Source organism: Syngnathus leptorhynchus, chromosome 9 (genome assembly GCF_054491065.1).
Source record: "Syngnathus leptorhynchus isolate UIUO chromosome 9, UIUO_Slep, whole genome shotgun sequence".
Classification (NCBI taxonomy): domain Eukaryota; kingdom Metazoa; phylum Chordata; class Actinopteri; order Syngnathiformes; family Syngnathidae; genus Syngnathus; species Syngnathus leptorhynchus.
Genome location: NC_141203.1, coordinates 14,322,501 through 14,343,290, shown reverse-complemented (window position 1 = coordinate 14,343,290; position 20,790 = coordinate 14,322,501). Strand labels below are relative to the sequence as shown.

General features: G+C 55.9%; 3 protein-coding genes across 9 annotated transcripts in view; 1 reads left to right on the top strand and 2 right to left on the bottom strand.

Annotated features, from left to right (window-relative positions):
* Positions 1-16,939, bottom strand: part of ttn.1 (titin, tandem duplicate 1) — a 115,348-nt gene extending 98,409 nt beyond the window's left edge. Inside the window, exons 1-31 of the mRNA XM_085920775.1 lie at positions 16,791-16,939; positions 14,015-14,128; positions 13,724-13,927; positions 12,888-13,175; positions 12,594-12,688; positions 12,350-12,501; positions 11,911-12,058; positions 11,195-11,257; positions 10,860-11,121; positions 10,412-10,457; positions 10,134-10,334; positions 9,807-9,949; positions 9,443-9,585; positions 8,896-9,123; positions 8,525-8,790; positions 7,969-8,225; positions 7,716-7,880; positions 7,210-7,378; positions 5,335-7,037; positions 4,767-5,048; positions 4,373-4,639; positions 3,954-4,226; positions 3,626-3,889; positions 3,106-3,366; positions 2,755-3,015; positions 2,196-2,459; positions 1,767-2,030; positions 1,324-1,584; positions 606-866; positions 330-471; positions 91-259 (exon numbers count right to left, since the gene is read on the bottom strand). Coding sequence (XP_085776901.1) covers positions 91-259; positions 330-471; positions 606-866; positions 1,324-1,584; positions 1,767-2,030; positions 2,196-2,459; positions 2,755-3,015; positions 3,106-3,366; positions 3,626-3,889; positions 3,954-4,226; positions 4,373-4,639; positions 4,767-5,048; positions 5,335-7,037; positions 7,210-7,378; positions 7,716-7,880; positions 7,969-8,225; positions 8,525-8,790; positions 8,896-9,123; positions 9,443-9,585; positions 9,807-9,949; positions 10,134-10,334; positions 10,412-10,457; positions 10,860-11,121; positions 11,195-11,257; positions 11,911-12,058; positions 12,350-12,501; positions 12,594-12,688; positions 12,888-13,175; positions 13,724-13,927; positions 14,015-14,108 — 7,596 coding nt within the window. The 5' untranslated portion in view covers positions 14,109-14,128; positions 16,791-16,939. The remainder of the gene's footprint in view (positions 1-90; positions 260-329; positions 472-605; positions 867-1,323; positions 1,585-1,766; positions 2,031-2,195; positions 2,460-2,754; positions 3,016-3,105; positions 3,367-3,625; positions 3,890-3,953; positions 4,227-4,372; positions 4,640-4,766; positions 5,049-5,334; positions 7,038-7,209; positions 7,379-7,715; positions 7,881-7,968; positions 8,226-8,524; positions 8,791-8,895; positions 9,124-9,442; positions 9,586-9,806; positions 9,950-10,133; positions 10,335-10,411; positions 10,458-10,859; positions 11,122-11,194; positions 11,258-11,910; positions 12,059-12,349; positions 12,502-12,593; positions 12,689-12,887; positions 13,176-13,723; positions 13,928-14,014; positions 14,129-16,790) is intronic.
* A 511-nt stretch (positions 16,940-17,450) lies between these two features.
* LOC147051475 (TGF-beta receptor type-2-like) overlaps positions 17,451-20,790 on the bottom strand; it is a 7,800-nt gene continuing 4,460 nt past the window's right edge. For 2 of the 4 annotated variants that reach the window (XM_085921003.1, XM_085921005.1), the window contains exons 7-9: positions 20,269-20,598; positions 18,548-20,198; positions 17,451-18,409 (exon numbers count right to left, since the gene is read on the bottom strand). In XM_085921003.1, the coding sequence (XP_085777129.1) occupies positions 19,995-20,198; positions 20,269-20,598 (534 nt within the window). In that variant the 3' untranslated portion in view covers positions 17,451-18,409; positions 18,548-19,994. Of the gene's footprint in view, positions 20,199-20,268; positions 20,599-20,790 lie in introns of all 4 variants that reach the window. The other 2 variants (XM_085921006.1, XM_085921004.1) reach the window with 2 other exon arrangements.
* Positions 17,660-20,285, top strand: lacc1 (laccase domain multifunctional purine nucleosidase 1). 4 transcript variants are annotated; one of them, XM_085921010.1, is made up of 5 exons: positions 17,660-18,332; positions 18,493-18,671; positions 18,746-18,911; positions 19,108-19,324; positions 19,502-20,285. In XM_085921010.1, exons 1-5 carry the CDS (start codon positions 17,840-17,842, stop codon positions 19,701-19,703), a joined length of 1,257 nt encoding a protein of 418 aa, XP_085777136.1. In that variant the 5' UTR covers positions 17,660-17,839; the 3' UTR covers positions 19,704-20,285. The 4 variants fall into 4 exon arrangements, with proteins under 4 accessions (XP_085777136.1, XP_085777134.1, XP_085777133.1 ...); XM_085921008.1 differs by having other exon boundaries at positions 19,391-20,285; XM_085921007.1 differs by having other exon boundaries at positions 19,108-20,285.

The window sequence follows — 20,790 nt, the reverse complement described above, 5'->3', positions numbered from 1 at the left end:
GAATGGACGCCGAATCGCACTTTGAAGCCCCTGTCAAGGCCCGCGGGAACGTATGACGCCTTTGGCCTGCCCCAAAAGCAGAACACTCACGGTCACATTTTCACTGGCGGGCTCCAAGATCTCGATGTCCCGTCCCTCCACCGACAGGTTCCCCTTGGACACGCTGGAGCCGGCCACGGCCGTGTACTCTCCGGAGTCAGACAGGCGGACGGACGGCAAAAGCAAGCGGTGCACAAACATCTCGGAGGTCATCTTGTATCTGCGGAAAATGTTTGCTCACCACAACTTTTCTGACATTTGTTTGCTGGAGGAAGGTCACGCTGAGCTACCTGTCGGATGGCTCCAGCTCCTGACCGTCTTTCATCCACATCACCTGGACGCTTGCTTCGGACACCTCGCACTCAAAAGTTGCTCTCTTCTTCTCAGTGATCCTCAAGTCCTTCAAGTGTTTGCGGAATTCAACCACACGAGCTGATAGACAGACAAAAACAAAGTCAGAGTGCCAAATGCGGGGCAATTAAACGGCCCGGCGGTCAGTCGGTGTCAGTCCGTCGAGGCGGCCAGACTGTCGGTGGGTAGCTGCGTCGGTTCTGTCGCAGGCTTACCTTCCACGTAGAGCTTTGCGACGGTGAGCGATTGTCCCGCGGCAAAGGCGTACTCTGCGCTGTCCCCAAAGTGAACGTTCCTGATGCTCAGCGTGTGCGTCTGCTGCTTCCGGCGAGCCTGGCATCGGTCGCTAGAGCGGATCTCCACGCCGTTCTTCAGCCATTTAGAGGAGATGCCCTCGTGGTTGACCCGCACCTCAAACGTGACCGTGTCCTTCTCCTGAGCGTTGACATCCTGAAGCGCGGCCAAGATGACGATGGCTGAAAAGGGTGATAAAACGCAAGGCATCACCGGCGGCTTTTGGCTGCTCGTCACCAACTACACCCTATCGGGGGTCCGAGCGGAACCTATCGACCGCCACGTGAAACTGGGATTCTTGATACATCTCAAACAGTCTAACAGTGAATATGTGTCATTTTTTTCTTCCCAGCAGCTTAGGCCTGCGCTCGAGATGATGTTTGGCACGGAACTTTGATGATTTTCATCAAGCCATGAAGAGCAACCAGGCTGCCGTGAGCAGGAATGGCTGCGAGTTCACCCTACCAACCGGATGCGTTGCTTCACTTTCTAGCTCGGCGGCGCGTCAGTGGCAGGCGCCGATGTCACGTGGTCTTCCGACACAATTCAGCGGCGCATCCACATTTGGTGACCATTACGCATTGTAGACTGAATGACCGAGGATTACAAAGAAGTAGAAGCAAAACTTTGGCAACTCACGGCTGACGGCGAGCGTGACCGACACGCGGTCCTCGCCACACGCAAAGGTGTACTCGGCCGAGTCATCCCTGCCGGCGTTGAGGATCTTCAGCTGGTGGAGCTTGCCCTGCACCGCCATACGGAACTTCTCGCTCATCTCAATCTCCACGCCATTCTTCAGCCAGGCGGGCGGCACGTTTAAGTGAGACACTTCACACTCAAAGGTGGCCTCCTGGGTCTCAGCCACCGACGCGCTCTCGGGGGGTTTGGTCACGCGAAGAGCTGCGGCGGAAAGAGCCGGGGTCAACCGCTAATGCTAAGCGAGAAGCCGATCGTTAGCTTTCTATTGTATGCAACACACAGGCTGGCTTTCCCCCAGGTTCAGCTTGCGGAACTGGACCGACACACAAACATGTCCGCACACACGCCGCCGAGCGCATTGGACGGTGGCTTAGGATGCTTACACTCGACGGTGAGGCGAGCGCTGCAGCGCAGCTGACCGACCACCACCGTGTAATCCCCCTCTTTGCTGCCGTCGACATCCCTAACCACCAACTTGTGTGTCTTCTTCTCAGAGATCATCCTGTAGTGTTGGTCGGTCTGCAGCTCCACGTTGTTGAACAGCCACTTGACAGGAACGTCGTCCTCCGAGATGGTCACTTCGAACGTGGCAGCGGCGGCTCCCAGGAGCGATGTGACGTCTTTGGGCTTCTTCAGGATCTTGATGGCTGTGAGGAACATGAGTTGCGATCAAAAGGATTCAAAGAAGACGTTGCACCACCGCGACTAGCCAAGACGAAGCGGAAGTCTTGCCGACTTCACTGTACGGGAGAAGACGGAAAAAGCACTTTGAAAGGGACCACCCAGGGGAACACGCCGCGCCAAGTGCTTACTCTCAACGTTCAGCCTGCCACTGGCCGACAGCTTGCCCAGCTTGAAGGAATAAACGGACTCGTCGTGTGCGGTGCAGTCGTTGATCTTCAAGGTGTGCACGGTGCCGCTGACGCCGATCTGATATTTGTCGCTTTGCTTGATCTCCACTCCGTTCTTGATCCACTGTGCTCCCCTTACGTTTTCGTGGGTCAGTTCCAAGCTGAACATGGCGTCTTGTGTCTGGACCACATTCAAGTTCTTCAGAGTCTTCCTCACCTTCACGGCTGTGGAAGAAACAGAGGGTTTGTCCCAGCATTGGACTGGACTTCACGTTCCTGGGCCAAGGTAACCTTCCCAGTCGAACTGGTACCTATCAATAGGTGGGTCCAAGATTCATCCATCTATCCCTCGCGCCATCCATCCATCCATCCAACCCTCCCTCGCGCCATCCATCCATCCCTCGCGCCATCCATCCCTCCATCCATCCCGCCATCCATCCATCCCTCTCTCCCTCCCTCCTTCCCTCCCTCCCTCCCTCCGTCCCTCCGTCGCTTTATCCATCCATCCAGGGTCAGTTACCTTCGACTTTGAGATTGGCCGAGGTCTTGGAACTTGCGATCTGGTAGGCGTACTCTCCGACGTCACTGGCCTTGGCAACGACAATGATGAGACTTCTGACACGGCCGTTCACCCGGCTCAGGACGTTCTCATTGAAGTCCACGGGCTGGCCGTCTTTCAGCCACTGTCCTTCCGCCGACGGGTTGGCGACCTCGCACGTCAGCTCAGCCGTCTGCGAGTCAGCTACCACCGAGTCTTGAAGAGGCTTCTTGATAGCGCCTCCTGGTGACAGGGGAGATTGCCATTAGCTCCGCCGCATGGACTTTTGCCATGTGAGGAGTTACAGAATTCCAAGGCCCAGCAAAGTCATACCTGAAACGGTGAGCAGGGCGGCGCATGTCTTCTCGCCGGCAGCAAAGGCGTACTCGCCCTCTTCATCCTTCATGGCATTTAGGACTGTCAGCATGTGCGAGGTGTTCTTGGACTCCATCTTGTATTTGCTTCCTGCTTTGAGCGGCTGCCTCTTGAAAGTCCAGAAGGCGTCGATGCCGGGGTGAGATACTTGCACTTCGAAAGTCACGTTCTCCGACTCGGCGCACGTCCTATCCTTCATGGGAACCACAATTTGGACAGCTGCGGACAGCAGACGGTATACGTTTGAGATATTGCTCTTTCGACAGCACAGCTGAGCAGGAGCCTGTGGCAGCTGGCTTTGGGCAGGAGACATGTTATACACCCTGGCAGGGCCAGTAACCAGGCACGGAGGCGCACGCCAACTACCCTCTCACAACAAACATAGGTAACATTATCTCGTCTTTTCACACATTCGGACGCACCTCGCAAAGAACCAAACAACGGCGTCAACGAGCACGAGCTTCTTTGCGCCACTTACTCTGCACGGACAATTTGCAGCCGGTGTCGGCTCGGCCCACCGCCAGCTTGTAGTAACCTTGGTCTGAGGCGAAGGTCCTGCTAAAGACCAGGCGCTGCTTGGCTCCCTTGGCCACCATCTGGACCCGGTCACTTGGCGTCAGCGCTTGGTCGTCGTGATACCACTTGACCGAGCTGACGTCCGGGGCCGAGATCTTGGCCTCTAGAACTGTCTTGGTGCCTTCGACCGCGCTCGTGTCCTTGAGCGGGACCAGGATGCTGATTGCTGCAATGCCAGATGTTATTTGGTGAACGCACGGTGAAGAACAGCAGTGAATCAGCATACTTACTGCGGATAGTCAGCCTTGCGGCAGTGGAGAGCCCCTGAGCAGGGACCGCAAAGGTATACGCGCCAAAGTCGTCGTCCCTGGCGTCTTCAATGAGGAGCTTGTGGATGTGTTTGTCGACGACCACGTGCACCCGGTCCGAAATGCTTACAGCTTGTCCGTCCTTCATCCAGGTACCTTCCACGTTCCCTTGAGAGAACTTGACCTCCATCTGAGCAATGTCCCCCTCGCAGACAGTGAGATCAGCGAGAGGCTGCATCAGAGTGACGGGACGAACTGAAAGAGAAAAGGGGCGCCGGTCACCTTTTACTTTCTGCCGGAGGAAGCAAAGTGTGGAGCGATAACTTGGGACATTGGGAAGGTGGGCCCAGGAGAGATGGGTGAGATCAAAAGGTGACTTGCCAGACTCCTGCCAGACTCACATTTCATCTTGAGTGACGCGCAGGTCTTCAAGTCGCCCACCGTGAAGAAGTACTGTCCCTGGTCGGCTTTGTTGACATCTTTGACGGACAGGCTGTGACGTCCGCGCCGCGATGAGATGACGTGCTTGTTGCTCGGGGACAGCCGCTTGTCTCCAAAGAACCAGGCGCCCTGGGCATCCTCGCGGGAAAGCTCGCACTCAAACTCTCCAGAGTAGCTCTCGGGCACCTCGGCGCTCTCGAGGGCTTTCAAGATCTCCAGCGGGGATCCTGAAACGGCAAATTTGCACGCGCCCTGATGACTTGACATCATAGGCCTCTGTTCTGGGTCGTCCCGTGAAAATTTGAAAAAGCGCAAGGGGTCCGTCCACCTGACGTTTGCATGGAGGCAACCCACCTTCAACGTTGAGCTTGGCGCTGGTCCTGACGAGATCGTCGTCTACCACCACGCAGGAATATTCGGCGGCGTCTCTCATCTCCAACATGAGCACAGACAGGAAGTGGACTTTCCTGTCTGAGTGCATCCTGAACTTGTCTCCAGAGAAGATCTCCGTGTTGTTCTTCAACCATTTGACTTTGACGAAGGGCTCGTTGGTTTCGCACTCAAAGGTGGCCATGGTGTCTTTCTCCTTGGCGTCAATGTGGTCCAGCTTCTGTGTGAAGCTGATGACTTGTTTTGCTGCAGAGAGAAGATTTGGGTCACGGCGAGTGGGAACTAGACTAAACCAAGACCGCGAATGGCATCCGCAAACACATCAATGTAGCCGGCGTACGGGATTGGTCAGAGCAGAGGTGTGGCTCATTTTGGGGCCCAACAAGAGAAGGCATCTTGCCGAATAGCGGTTGGGAAATGCCGGAGAAAAAGCCATCGGAGCTACCAAAAGCCTCGTTCACCGCAAACGGAGCCGGTTTTGGAAAGTACGTATATGCTGTTGCTCACCGTGTCCTACTCGATCGAGTCTCACCTTGCACCAGGAGGAATGCGTGACTGGAGGTTTCGCCAGCGGAGTTGGCGGCTTTCACCATGATGCTGGCCGAGTCCTCCGCCCGGACGTCCCTAATCACCAGCTCGCACACGTGGTCTTCGGGCCAGAACCAATAAAGGCGCTCAGTCTTCTCCAGCTGAACGCCGTTCTTGAACCACTGGCATTCAGGTTCAGGTTTGCCGACGACTCGGACTCGAAACTTGACTTCCTCCCCTCGTGCCGCGGTCTGACTCGAGATGCGCTCCAGGATTTTGGGAGCTTCCATGCTGGCCGACAGCTTGAGCCTTTCCGCTTGAAGCGGTTTGGCTGCCGTTTTGTCTTGCGCGGCGTCTTCTTTTTTCTTTTCTTCCTCCTCCTTCTCCTTGGCTCGATGCAGGAGGTCTTCCTTTGTCTTCCTCAGAAGATCCTCGTAGGAGTCGTCTCGCTTACGAGACTTGAGTTCCACCGCCGTGATGGACTCGTAATAGCCCTCCTCTGTCCTGCGCTTGAACTTGCTCCTCAACTCCTCCGATTCCTCGGTGGCTTTTTCACGAACAATTCTCTGGGCTTTCTTGAGCTTGATGATCTCTTTCTGCCGACTGTCTTCCGGGGCTTGCTCCACCCTCACCACCTCAAATAGAGTCTTTCCAGCTTCGGGTTGAGTCTCAGGCGCTCTGGGCTCCGGAGCCCGGCGAAGATGCATCCTGAAGTCCTCCTTCTTCTGAATCTCCAGTTTAACCGTGTGCTCAGTAGAGCCCAAGTTGTTGTCCGCGGCCACCCTGACCTCGCCCGAGTCGTAAGACTTGACGTCGACGATCTCCAGGTAGTAGATGCCGTCGTAACGTAGTCTGTAACGCTTGCTCTTGCGGATGAGTTGTCCGTTGAGGTACCAGTTGACCTTGGGCGCAGGGTAACCGGTCACTCGGCAGCGGAATCGGGCCACGTCGCCTTCCAGCACTCGTGTCGGCTCGGGAAGCAGGACGATCTCGGGTTTGGTCTTTTCCGTCTGCTCGTCGGCGCCGCTCACCCCGGCGGGTCCGCCCTCGTGAGCGAGGCGCTCCATCTCTTCCAGCCGGTGCGCTCCCTTCCTCCCTTCGGGCAGCTGGCTTTCCTCCACCAGCCCCTTTTCGTCCTTGACGATGAGGGTGGCCGAGTTCTGGTCCGCTCCAAATTTGTTGCTGGCTCTGCAGGTGATGACGCCGCTGTCTCGCGCGTACGCCACCTCGTAGTCCAGGCTGCAGTAGCCAAATTCGTTGATCATGCGCAGCCGGTTGGCGGCCTCCAGGGGCTTGCCGTCATGGAGCCACTCCACCGCCATGGTGGGGTCGCCGATAGGGGTCAGCCTGCACTCAAAGTGGGCGGGGCCGAACTTCTTCATCCGAACCGAGGTCAGCTTCTTCTTGAACTGCGGTTTCTGTTGCTTCTCTTTGTCGTACAGGTCTCCCTCCTCCCACTGCTCTTGGCCATAGCGGAGATGCAGGGGCTCCAGTTCGGGGGCGGCGATCTCTTTGGCCTTGTAGGTTCCTTTGGTAATGATGAGCCTCCGCTCCGGCTGCGGCTCAGCGTAGTCCATCTCCACGTTGACTCTGCAGCGGGTGGAATCCCGGCCAGCTTTGTTGATGGCCGTGGCTGTGTACCACGCGCTGTCGGAAGCCGACGCTGACGGAATCTGGAATCTCGCTTCTCCTCTGGTTCCTTCGATCCTGGAACGCAGACAAAGCGTTTTCCCAACAATTGGAGAAAGTCGCACACAGTGACGACAATTCGCTTCGATCCTTGGGTCTTGGAAATAAACTTCTTGCTTCTTTGAGAAAACAACAACAACAATTGACAACACAGCGACAATTCAGTTTCAGGGAGCAACATGGAACATACTTGATATGTGGATGCTTGTGAGGTGTGACAATGTCACTATTTTTCAGCCAGACGATTTCGGGCAAGGGGTTCCCGATGGCTCTGACGGCCAGTTCCACTAGAGTTCCTTTCTTCACGCTAACGTTCCTCAGCCTTTCTGTGAACTGTGGACGCACCAACATTTCTTTGGCTGGAAAACAAGCAGAAGACAATTGAAACAGCAACCACATCCAAAAGCAAAGTTACGAATGTAACTACAATTCTATGAATCCCTGCTGACCGGCAGGACATCTCAGTGCTTTAAGCACTGCCTCCTGGCAGGGATGAAGTAGAACGAAAGATACGAATGTCAATACACTTTTACTTCCTCCCTGCTGACCGTCAGGAGGCGGTGCTTAAAGCACTGAGTGACGGGACGTCCTGGCGGTCAGAAGGGATGAAATAGAACTAGAAGACAGCGCCAGGCAGGCAGGCAGGCAGGCAGGCAGGCAGGCAGGCAGGCAGGCAGGCAGGCAAGCGACTTTTACCATCCACAGTGAGCGTGACTGAGATGGATGAGCGTCCGGCCCGGTTCTGAGAGACCACCGTCCATTCGCCCGAGTCATGTGGCACGGTCGGGGCGATGATCAGGGACTGAGTGCCGTCCTCTTTAATCACGATCTTGTGGGTGTAATCACTGACTGCTTGTTCTCCTGTGCAACACACACACACACACACACTCATGTCAAGTCCGAGACGTCCTCATCAGAATAGTGCGCCCTTTATCTCTTTGCCTCTCACCGTTGTGGAACCAGTAGGTGTCTGGCATGGGTCTGCCTACCACCTTCAGGTCAAATCTGGCAGTTTGCCCCTCGGAGCATCTGAGCGAGGTGGGCTTCACCACAAAGACGGGCTTGTAGAGTCTCCCCAGCTGAGCCTCGTCCGTGTTGTCGAGCCTTCGGGCAGGAGAGTGGCTGGGAGAGCGGCTGGGAGAGCGGCTGGGAGAGCGGCTGGGAGAGCGGCTGGAGGAGCGGCTGGGCGAGCCAGGAGACGCCGACCTTAACAATGACAACGGCACACGCTCAAAAGGATTCTACCGACAGCATCAAACGTCATTTGACACAGGATTTCGGCTCGCACTCAAAGATCTCGCGCTTTGATCTCTTTTTAGTTCAAGAGGCGGTGTCTGTGACGCTGTACGGATGGGTGCGCCGGAGCGGTAGCAGCATTGCAGTAGCAGCATCGCGGCAGCAGCATCGCAACAGCAGCATCGCAGCAGCAGTATCGCGGCCTGGGCCATTGACGCCGTACCCGTACGGATTTGGGTCTGTAGAAAAGGCTGTCAGCGCAAACATACCAGATCCTCTGCGGGGTTGGCTGCAGGGCGTACGTCTGGGGCGACGCGCTGCCAGAGGGCCCCACGTAGGGCTCCACGTAGGGCTCCACGTAGAGCTTCCCGGAGCTGACGGCGTTTCCCTTCTCATTGCTGGCCAAGGCGCTGTACACCCCCTCGTCCTCGGGCAGAACCACTGCCAGTCGCAGGCTGGCACGGCCGTCCCGAAGAACCTCCGCCTGGTAGCGTCCGCCGGCGTGGATGCGCTGACCGTCTTTGAACCAAACGATCTGTCCACAGCACATTTTGTGACGTGTCAAGACGTGCACGAGCATCTCGCTCCATTTCCATGGGTGTTGAAGCAGACAGGGCAGCCCGTCGTTTCAGTCACTCACCTTGGGTGGCGGCACTCCGAAGATCTTGCAGTGGAAGGTGACGCCCATTCCCTCCACGATACGGTAGTTTTTCACCAGCGCGTCAAAGGCGGGTGCCACGGCCTCCTCGTCGGTGCCGCTCGCCATCTCTTCGCCGTCCTCTGCCAGCAGCTCTGCGTAAGTGATTCTCAGGACGCTCAGCTCGATCTCCTGCATGATGCGCTGCTCGATGATGGACAGGCGGAAATCCTGCAAAACAAGAAGGTCTGAGAGCCAATGCTGCAGACCGCCCTTCATCACGAGATAGGCCACTTTGGCTTGGCCGCCAGGCCGCCGACACCTTAGCATCTCCCGACTCTTGGCATCTACGGCAGCCTCGGCATACTGAGTTACTTTTCATCAGATTCGCCTGCCTCTAAGCCTGCTCCTGTCTCCACGGCAACCTTTACAATTCAGAACCCCCTGACACGAGTCACCCCCACCTCCCAGATTTGGAAGCCAAAGTTGTACGTTGTACAGCTGCTAAGTCATCGACTTGAGCGCAAATGCAACCAGGGGACCCTGCTACCTCTCCAGAGAGAAAGGTGGTGGTGGTCATCTTCTCCGTCACGGTCACGGTGGGGGCAACATCTCCGACCAGGGGTTCCCGTACTGGCGCTTCCGCTCCCTTCTCGGAAGTCACCTGTTTCTTTACATAGGCTTCGTATTCATCTGAAGACGAGAAATTTGACAGGCTTCAGTTGCAATCACATGCAGTCAAAAGGACGGATGCCGGCGTGTCCGTGTGGACAGTCCATCATCCAAAGGTTGAACAGGAGCAACTGGACCTCGCGGGTCGTCGTTATCAGTTCAGTTTTTTAAATTGTGCGAGAGTCCAGTAGGCCAAAGTCAACCTTTGCGTCCGACACACTGTGGCTGGCTGTACAACGGACCTTCCTCCAGCAGCCTGGCGGTGGCAGAGGACTCTCCGAGCCGGTTCCTGGCAACAACGGTATATTCTCCGGCATCGTCAGCAAAAGTCATAGAGATGAGCAGGTGGCAAAGGCCGCTCTCCTTCTGGTAGGCAACTTTGTATCTGCAAGACACACTTGATCAAAGCCAGCCAACCGCCTTAACCGTGCGAGCTCCGTGCCGGCTGCCCTTTATGTCGACCACAAGCCTTTGACAAGTCCGCACGCAATTCTCATCAAAGCTCCCGTGGCCGCGCTGGTTTTCATTTGCCATCTCTGTTAATTGATCAAGAGCCAGGACAAACGGACCTGTAGCCGCTGGTGAGCGGGACACCGCCCTTCTTCCAGATGAGCTGCGGGCGAGGGCTCCCGGCGACTTGGCATTCAAAGACGACGCTTGCCCCCTCCACCAGCTTCTGGACACCGGGAGTCTTGACAAAGAAAGGAGCCTCACCACAGGACTCTGACTCCAGCGCGCTCGCCTGGGTGACGCTTTCTTGCTCGGAGACTCTGCGAAAACATTTGAGGGCCGCTCAGTAGGACGGAGGCACTAAGGCGTCCCATAAAACTGGCGGCCGTCAACTCACGCCCTCTCTTCGACCTCCTCCTCTCGGCTCTCGATGTCCTCGGACACTGAAAATCAACGTCTACGTGAGAAGCAAACAATCAAAGCGTCGCCTCGACCCCACTGTTGATTTTCTGCAGATGCTCTTATTTCGTTGATTTTTGTTGTTGACAAAAGCGTAGCTAGCATGACTTCGCAGGACAATGTTATTTTAGGGGTGGGGCTAAACAGGAAACAACAAAATGGCAGTTGAGCATTTTGTCGAGCCCAGGCTTGAAGGTGCAAGGTGCTGGCTCAAAGACGGTTTGGTCTGGCAGCGAGCCTGCCCGCTGGAACGATGGCACGTCACCTTAGAGTGCTTGACATATGTAAATGTTGGAATTTGTCAATCAGGTCACACGGGGTCGATTGCTGCAATGCGGGTCATATTTGCGAGCGGCTATGACTCCACCACGGCCGGATGCACTGACCCTGGACGAGTAAGTAGCAGGAAGTGCTGACGGTCCCCGCCTGGTTAGTGGCGGTGCAGGTGAATCGGCCGCTGTCCTCGGCAAAGGCCTCCCGGATCAGCAAGCGGGCGCAGCCGGCTCGGTCGTAGCTGATCCGGAAGTCGGCCGAGCTCTCGATCTTATAGTCCTCCCGGAACCACATTATGACGGGGGCGGGTCGCCCGTCGATCTGGCACTCTAGGCTCACGCACTCACCTTCGGTCACATTTGTATTCTTCAAAGCCTGAAAAAAGAAGGGGTCACGTTCACAGGACTTGTGATTTCAGGCGCCGCTGACACCCGACTGTCTGACTCACAGAAACCAAGACGGGCGGGACCGCGCCGTTGCCGGGGGGAGTCGCGGCAGTTTCTTCCGCCGCCTGGGGAAAGACGACAGACAAATCAATCCAACGCTCAGATTCAGCCAACGCGACCAACCGAAGGAGATTAAAAGGTTACCAGCAGCAGCTTGCAATTTGACACCAACTGGATAAAAGCACAATGGACAGACATGGCTGGATCATAGACTTCTCTCGGTTGCGTCCGAGCGGGTCCCCAACACGGACGGTGCCTCCGGACCAGCTACCCGCGAGGAACTTGACGCTATTGTGTGACTTGACATCGGACGAAAACTTGCCTGGTTTGATATTTGCCGCAGTAACTTGGGAATTCCTTGAAGCGCGACTGCGACTGCCTCTACCGAATGACAAACTTACTTGCTAAGGTGTGACCAGCGTTTCTCTCGCGCGGGGCAAAACAATGTCTCAATATAGGGTCTGTCTCCATCACACATTTTGACCAATTCCACGCGGGATGACCTCAAGCAATGGCAAGTTCACACTTTGCAACTTTTAGCAAAAAATGCCCAAAACAACTTTGCCAAAGGAGAAGCGCCCGAGCGGATCGTGAAGCCGGGGCGCAACATTGAAGTAATCATAACGGCGCCGTGTCCCCCAGGGAGGGATGCTTTGTTCCAGCCACACTCCGGTCACGAGGTTTTCCTTCGCAAGAGAGTGTAAAGGTTTCCCCTCACCTGCGTGATACAGATGAGCTGCTGTTCCCGGTCCAGCTGAGCCACATCGCCACCGCCGTCGTAGCCGGCCTCGGGCAGCTTCCAGGGGGGAAGGACGTCGGAGCCGCCGTCCCCCAGCTCCAGCGTGCCCATCGGGGACACGACAGCCCTGAAAGCGAGAGCCGCACTCACTCTGATGAGTTCCGCGCGCAAAGACGTTTTTGCACAAGTCTTCATTGATTTCATGAATGCAATGTGCTTTTGTTTTATTCTTTTTAATACATACGTATGTACTACTAAAGGCCAAAACAAACTTTCAAGGAAGTGTTATCCTCCCTCGCTTTAGATTTCCAAAGTCTCCCTGTGAATTCCTTTTTTCTTTGGGAGACGGTCCAAATGATTGGTCTCCAAGCTCGACTTGAACTCCCAACCCGCTCGGCCAAGAATCTCGGAAGCCTACCTGCCGGGCGTAGACGCGGGCGCTTTGACGGGTCTGACGGGCAACTGCCGCCGCTCCACCGTCACCCCGTCAATCGTGGCTTGGGGAGCCAGGAGCGCCGTCAACTCGCCACCCTCCACTTGCATCTCCATGGTGGCCGTGCTCTGAAAACTCTAGGGGGGGGGGGGCGGCAATTGCACAAGCCGTGTTCTGATTTTGGAACACCCGACTGAAAATGCAAGGACCGAAGAACGGCTTTCTGTACCTGTTCCACCCCGGTCTGAAGACTCATCTGTGAGCCGGAAACCTGGGAACTGGAAAGCAGGGTCTTGGTCTTCTTGGCCGGGACCACTTCCTCGCCTGCGTGTGCACAAAACAGCCAAAAGGTTCAAAGCTAACCCGACGGATCCTGTTCAAAGTGCTTGGAGTGCGTCTCTACATTTGACTGCACTTTGCACAGCACGGCAGCATTTACAACAGGTGAACATGAACATTTCCAAGTACGCTCGTTGGCCTTTCTGCCAGTCACAAATATTAACCCTTAATGGCAGACACCCACCGTAAACCAGCAGCTCGGCGCTGGACGTGGCCCGGCCGCTGCTGTTGGTGGCCGTCACCGAGTAGGTCCCGGAGTCCTCCGGGAAGGCCTCGGCGATCAGCAGACTGTACGAATCGCCGTCTCGGACGACGGTGAAGTCCGCCGAGCTCTGGATCTCGGCTCCCTCGCGGTAGAACACGACGGCTGGCGGCGGGATGCCCGTGACTCGGACGGCGAGTCTCACTTGACTACCCTGCCGTACCGTCGAGCTCTGGAGTCTCTGAAGGAAACTAGGGGGTGACGTCTCCGCTGCACGGGGGCAAAAGTTCAAACACAGCGCGTCAGTCCTGGCCAGGCAGATTCAATCAGTGCGGGTCCTGCGGCTGTCCCTGCAGCAAGCGGCTTTAAAAAGTTTGAGTCGAGCTGAAATCTCGAGGGAAACAAGGACTTTGTGTCCAGTCGGTCTGAGGACTTTGAGACCGTGCGAGGGCTGGAAGGAGATGAGGCTACCTTGAAAGGGACATTACAAGAGTCAAAGACTAGCTGAGGCCTCGTCCAGATGGTTCAAGACCACCTGAAGTGCTGAAGGGAACAAAGACTACCCCAGTTGTGTGAGGGAACATTGACGAGTTCAGAGAGCACCTGAGGTTTTGAAAGGGACATGGAATGTGTGATCTTGAAGGAGCAAAAAAACTAGCTGGGCTCTTTGAAGTACGTCCAAAGATCATTGGGGGTTTTGAAGGCAAGGCAGAGTTAAAGAGTTATCTGATGTGTGCAAGGCAATGTCAACTAGGTCAGACAGAGGTGCTTTAGGAGCGCTGGAAGGGGGTGAGTACCGCCTTAAGACGGGCTCTCACCTGTAACCACGAGTTCGGCGGTGCTGGTGGCTTGTCCGGCTCCGTTGGTGGCCCGGACGGAAAACCTCCCGCTGTGCGCGGCGTTGACGGCGTCAATGCTCAGAACAGCGTGGCCTTCACTGAACGAGATCTGAACGCCGGGCAAGGCGGCGGCTGACAGGACCTGGCCGTCGCGGAACCACGACACCTCGGGAAGCGGAGCGCCTGAGCCGGGGGAACGGGAAGTGGGGTCAGACGGCGAGCTGCCTTGCGGATGGACGGCCGACGGACGGACCGATGGGTGGGTCTTACCGCTCACTTGCGCCTGGAACAAGGCGGCACTACCCTCTAGTGCCACCACGCTCCGAAGCGGCTGCGTGAAAGTCGGCGCCTGCTGGGTGGACATCTTCTCCTTGGCTTGGCAGCCTACAGACAAAAGGAACAAGATGTAAAAAAAACTTTTGGGGAGGGGGGGGTCTGTGAAAATCATCCTTAACAAGCCAAATGTGCAGTCCATTAGTCAATGGACTGCACATTTGTTGCTTTCATGGTGCTGCTTAACACTTTTCGGATTAGATCATAAAGAAATCCGTGACTTTGGATAATGCGCTCTCGCCCCTCCCTCGCTGCTTCAATATGCTTGGCTGAATTGATGTGTGCCAGCCTGCAGGTCGTTGGCACCTGCCTGCCTTACACGTTAAGCACTCAGCTTCATAGGCATCACGACCCTGGCGAAAGCACGGAATTCTTTTTTATTTTATTTTATTCCTCCGTAAAGGTGCATTTTCGTTTCGGCATTGTTAGTATACACTCGCTGGCAAGCACTCGCCTACTTCCTCCTCATACACACACCCATACACGGTCAGCAACGTGGCTAGATTTGAGGAGAAGGGCGTGACTTATTTGCGAACGATTACTGAGAAACCTGGAATTGAGTGAAATGGAACGGAGTGGCAATTCTATTGACAATGTACTGTACACGTGAGGCAGTCGAACAAAATCCCAAAATTTCCCCCGGACATCTTTTTGGGGCTGAAAAGTAGGACATGTCCGGGGAAAAGCGGACGTCTGGTCACCCTATGTTACTTGGCATCGTTAGGTGGCCTTGGAGAGAAATCGCTGACGAAACGTACGTGTTGCTGCTGTGGCCATTTGTATTCCTCCCATCAACCACTAGAGGTCTCCCCAGACCATCGAGACGCACTAGTCGATTTGGAAAGTCATTTCAATACGCGAGTAGGCCAATTGTGGCACGAGAAACTTTTCCTTTGTAGGTCATTTCTTTAGTCGAAGTCCGATTCTGCTTATTTGTTCAAATGTGACGTGTCGTTGGATGGATATTGTGTGTATTCTAATTGTTGTTATTTTACATTGTACACTCTGCTATCTACTACCTGTTATGTTCTACCAACGCTCATTTCTCATCTGCCACCTGTACATCTGGAACATTTAAACCCCGAGTAAAGAAAGCCAAGCCACAAAAGCATCGCATCCTGTATTCTGCCCCATCACGCACACTGCATACACACGCGCACCCCCCGAAACGACTGAGTGAAATTGTCTCCCCAACACTTGACGAACTTCATGTCCATTTTTTTCCAATGCTTTAGGTTTCCGTTTTGAATTTGCCACTCGCTGGAAGGCACGCGACATTCACCAAATGTTACGCAATGCCAATTTATACTTATTATGTCAAAACTGTGTTTATATTCGAAGCATAAGCAACATGAACGTCAATCACTTCGAGTAAAGACGGTTACGGCTGGCCTGAAGCGCAGAGCTGCGCAGGCGGGTTCGTGGCTGGCTCCACTTGAAACGACGCCACCGTCAACGTCACTGCTCACAAACACACCGGCGTCGAGCGTCCATCCCGTTCGGACTCTTCCGAAAGAGCCGTAAAGAGTCCGCCGACGCCGAAGCGTTTCTTCTTGCCTGCAGGCGAGCTAATGTTGGACCGAAGTCCCGCCGAAGCCGCTCCAATTAGTTATTAGTGTCAAGTGCGAGCAACTGTTAACCTCCCCGCAATTGGCGGGCCCGACCGTCTTGGGGGCTGGCGAGCAGCTTCTTTTCAGACAACACTAACATTTTTCTTGGTAAATTTCAATTGTTGACATTGAGCGTTCTTGTTGTGACAATGTGGGACGAGTTCAATTGGACGCATCAGCAAAGTTCTTTGCTGGCAGACGAGTGCAACAGCTGAGCGCCAGTCAGCCACAACGGTGTCACAGCCCCCCAGTCGGTTATAAATACTTTGAGAGGACGGGCTACGGGTGACGGGCGGTGGCAGCTGAAGGAGGCAGTCTGCCTGACTGCCTGCCAGGACGTCAAACCCCCCCCAAAAAAACGACCTCAATACACACCGGGGCAAAACACGCATGCAGGCTCCAGTCTATGTTGTCATGCTATGAACATGTAACAGCGGCACGTCTTGGGATAGATGCGAACTGTTCAATGTGACATCATGACGTCACCACTTTGCCGTGTCACAGCGCAACCATTTCTACAAAGTAATGGTTATTTCTGATCCTCGTATACATATTCTGACCGGAATAAGGTTTGTTTGGAACGCGCGTAAATGTGTCAGCTCAGTCCCCAGTCAAGTTTGAGAGGCTCCACCACCTTGTAATGATGACATCGTTTTGCTGCGCTGTGCATCTTCAGCCGGCTGACTTTGAGAGATCGGGATGGCCGAGGCCCCATTTTGCCAACATTTAGGAAGCCTCAAGAGCCCAACTCGATTGGATTGGAATTGTCGACGCGGGGCACGAGGCTCTCGACGCACGCGAGGAGGCCCAATCTAAACGCTGCTGCTGCTTAAAATAGATTTTTGGATTGACAGGCAGCATGTGGCGCATATCTGCGGGAGGGTGAGGGGGGCGCTCAAGTGACGATTCCCTTAAAAAGTCATCGGCCCCCAGCTGGGAGACCCCCTCCCCCCGCCCCCTCCCTCAGCCGAGCTATTTTGGGTTTTGTCAAAGATGCCGCATGCGCCTGAGCACCAAACCAGCCAAAGTGAAATGAAATGAACTCCACAATTGTGCGTTTGCACGGTCGGCTGGGGCTAATAGGGGGTCCGGTTATTACTCACGTGAAAGGCCACCCGCTGGTGTTGGGACGGAGCCCCCCTCCTCCCGATGAAGCCGAGCAGCTTCTCGATGGTCCAACTTTGTCCTCAAAGACGGGCCGCTTGCAGGAGGCCCCCTGAAAAGACAAAACTACACCCCCCGTGTAGTCTTCCAGCCGTAGCAGGCTGGGAATGAAAACTGCTCAAGGGGGGGCAAGCTCGCTGTCCCCTTCTTATACCCGGAGCCCCCCGTCCCTTCCCACCCCCGAGTTTTCTCATTGGCGTAGCAAGAGAGCATCATGGGATATGGAAGCCACAACTTATTCAACACCCCCCCCCCCCCCCCCCCCCAAGAGGATGTTTTGTAGACATAGGAAGTGGCTCGAGGTCGCAGAGCAAAAGGAAGCTCAGGCTTTGGCTGTCTGTCCATCAATGTTGATTGACTGTTGCCCAAAATAAGTGCAGGCTTGCCCAAAACTCAACTTGATCGCCTGCGAGTTGCGCTTCAGCTTTGCCTCAACTTAAACCTGCCTCCGAGAAATGTGGACGGCGTGTTTGCGCGTGACAACGGCAGGGGACGCTTTGTACGTACCTGCTGCTTTCGTCACTGTGACACCGCATTTGAAAATGAATCCAAGTGATCAATGACAACGGATTTTATATTTTCAAGATATAGCAAGAAAATAAAAATAAATAGATAAATAAATTAATACATTTCATAATATGATCAATTTAATATTATTAATGTATAACATAATAATATTGTATTTAATAATAAAACTAACTAAATAAAATAAAAATTACATTGTCATTGTCAGCAGGCAGCAGGGGGCACCTGCACGGGACAAAAACAACGCTTATGGTCACTGCTGAATCCGAGTCTTGGTGTGGGCGCATGCGCGCGCGTCTGGGAGCGCGCTTAGTGACAGGCAGAGTCTTCCCGTTTGTCTCGTCATCCAGAGCGTGGCGGAAGAGGAAGCCAAAAGTTATTTTCCTTTCTCTTTCCTTTGGGACTTTTGTTTCACGAGGGAAGGCCTGGCTCCCTCAGACTGTCGGACTAGCTTGCCGGCACCATGAGCGAATCGGCGGCGGCGGTGCTTTTGGATCTCGCGCACGCCTGTCGCTGCGGCTGCACCGAGCGGCTGTTCCGCGAAGAGGCCGCCTCCGCCACCGCAGACGCGCACCTATTGGTGCTGTGCGCAGGCTCGACCCGCAGCGGCGTCGCGGACGCGTCGGTTCGAGCGTGGAGCGGCGGGGGTGGAGCGAGAGTGTTGCTGGACTGGCGCGCCACAGCCGCGTGCGCGTACCGCCTGAAGCGGGCGGCGGACGAGGCCGGCGTGCTTTCGCTGCGCGTCATAACTAGCCCGCGGGGGCGCGCGCTGCTGCTCGGCCACGAGCGCGCGCTCTTCACGGCCCTCTACAAGTTCACGTACCGGCTGGGCTGCGGCCCGCGGCCTCTGCGTGGCACCGATACACCTGTCCGGGAGGTGGACGTCACGACCGTGCTGCAGGCACTTCCGGCGGTGGGCGGGGCTATCCGGCTGCTGACGTCGACGCTGATCCCAGGTGAGCGCTCGGGACACACGTGGGGTTGAGCTATCGGCTCTGCTCCAAAACGTCGGACGAAGGCAAACGTGTGTGCGCTGCCGAAATGATCAAAAGACTCGGCGTTCATCTTTCGCCTCGGTGACTTCGCGGGCGGGCGCGCTGTCTCCCTGCGCCTCAGAGTGCTTCGGCCACGGCTTCAGCACGCGTGCCGGCGGCGTGTCGCTCGTGCCCACCTTGTCGTCGTTGAACCTGTTCAGCAGTCCCCGTAGACGAGACTCGCCGGCCCTGGTCAACGAGAACCGGCGCCGCCTGGCGCTCCACGCCGGATTTTACCCGCGCCCGCTACAGATGCTCAAGGTGGGTGGGTGCGTGCCGAGTTCTGTTGACGGTCCTCAGGGCTCTTCTGAGCAAAGAGGCCCGTCGCGGCGCAGGTGGAGCATTCCAGTCGCGTGTGGGTGCTGGGGAAAGCCGAGCCGGAGCGCTACGACGCGGCGGTGACGGACCGGCCCGGAGCGGTCCTGGCCGCGCCGGGCGCCGACTGCGTCCCGATGCTCTTCGCCGATCCCGTGGCCAAAGCGGTGGGCGTCGCTCACGCAGGTAGCCGGCGGGCCCGACCTCGTAAACATGAGACAAAACACGTTAAGCAAAGTCGCGTTTAGTGTTAGCTGAGCCAGTTCACGCGTTCCTTTGAGGACATCAAGGTATTGACAGACAAACGCCATTGTCAGTCCACATCTTAGTTGTAAATAAAGTTGTGTAATGCCAATGATGCTAAGCTAAGGGTCTCTTTCAGGCTGGAGAGGAACGCTCCTGGGCGTCGCCACGGCAACAGTGTTGGCCATGACGACCGAGCTAGGCTGCGTGCGCGCCAACATCCGTGTGGTCTTGGGCCCCTCGGTCGGGCCGTGCTGCTTCGCGCTGGAGCCGGAACAGGCCGCCCGCTTCCGGCCGGACTGCGTGCGCCGTTCACCATCGCGCAGGCCCAACGTGGACCTCCGACTGGCCAACAGGTGGCCTAACGCTTGCCCCTGCGTCGCATTCACTCGCTGCTCTTCTGCTGCTCTTCCTGCCACCAGATCCTCTTCCTGCTCGCGTTCTCCCCATTCTTCTCGATCCTCTTCCTGCTCCTCCCTCTCCTGCCTGTTTGCCTGTTCGCTCATCTCTCCTGATCGGCGCGCGTGTGGCAGGCTGCAGCTGGAGGAGGCGGGTATCCCGGCGCTGCACATCCAGGACGACCCCGGCGTGGCGCCCTGCACCTCATGCCACCCGGGAGACTTCTTCTCGCACGTGCGGGACGGAGCCCACTTTGGCACCCAGGTGGGCTTCCTGTGGCTTAAGGAGGACGCCGCGGCCGTCGGCACGGCTTCCTCGGAACGCTTGAGAGACTGAAGCGCCGCTTTGGCGAGACCGTAAAGCGCCGCTTTGGTGAGACCGAAGCATCGCTTAGCACCTAGCAAGCACTTAAACGTATCTTCAGCTTGCCGTTTGTGCTGTTTGGAGTGACGCTGATGTCTACTGGGGTTTGTGTTTCATTGTGCTCCCGTGGACTTTTGAGCCCGGTCTGTTCTCGGCTTTGAAAGCAAGTTTGTGCATGCACGTGACGGTTAGGCGGGGCTGATACAAACAAACAAAGTGCTTTAAAACCTCATTTGAACCATTTTGATTCTTGACTGCTTATAATCATGTTACCATCATTTGTTTGTGACTTTCCTTTGTATTCTGACTTTGGGCCAGGATATTTGGCACTTCCTCCTTCGAGCATACTTCTTTGAGTTCCCGCCTCCCGAGGTTGCGCATTCGCTCGAGCACGCAGCGCGCTGTGAGGCGTGCCTCGGGGTCGTGGTCCCAGCACTCTGTAACTGTCTGCCAGTAGACGCTCATCCCCTACGGGAGCGGCATCAGCGTTAGCAAGTGGCAACAAAGAAGAGCTAGGCGTCGCCACCGCCGGGCCTACCTGATGCCGCATCCATCTCGGTGGGATCTTGGGGCGCCCCCTGAAGACCAAACGGCACATGGCATCCACGGGCGGACATCGGCTCATCTCATCACCGAAGGGCGGTGTGTAGCTGCCTACCTCTGCACGCACGCACACACACTCGCCAAAGGTGCGCCGCAATAAGATGTGTCGTTGCGGCGGCTCACCTCCGATGGCCCGGCACCGCGAGGCCATCTCCCAGAGGACCAGCGCCATGGAGTAGACGTCCATCTGCTTGAAGGACTCGGCATCCTCCAGGTTGACGCGGGACTCCAGCGCCTCCGGGGACATGTAGCGAGCCGTGCCCACCTCACAACACGCAAAACACGTCAACGATACGCCACCTTGGCTCAAATGACATCTGCGTGCGTCGCATCGTGACACAATAAAATGTCTTGGCTATCGTCAGGCGGCCGGTATACAAAAAAAATTGGGCTCTCCCATCATATCGACATCACGCAAGCCAAAAGGGTCACGTCGCGTGGCATCGCTCGGGTTCCA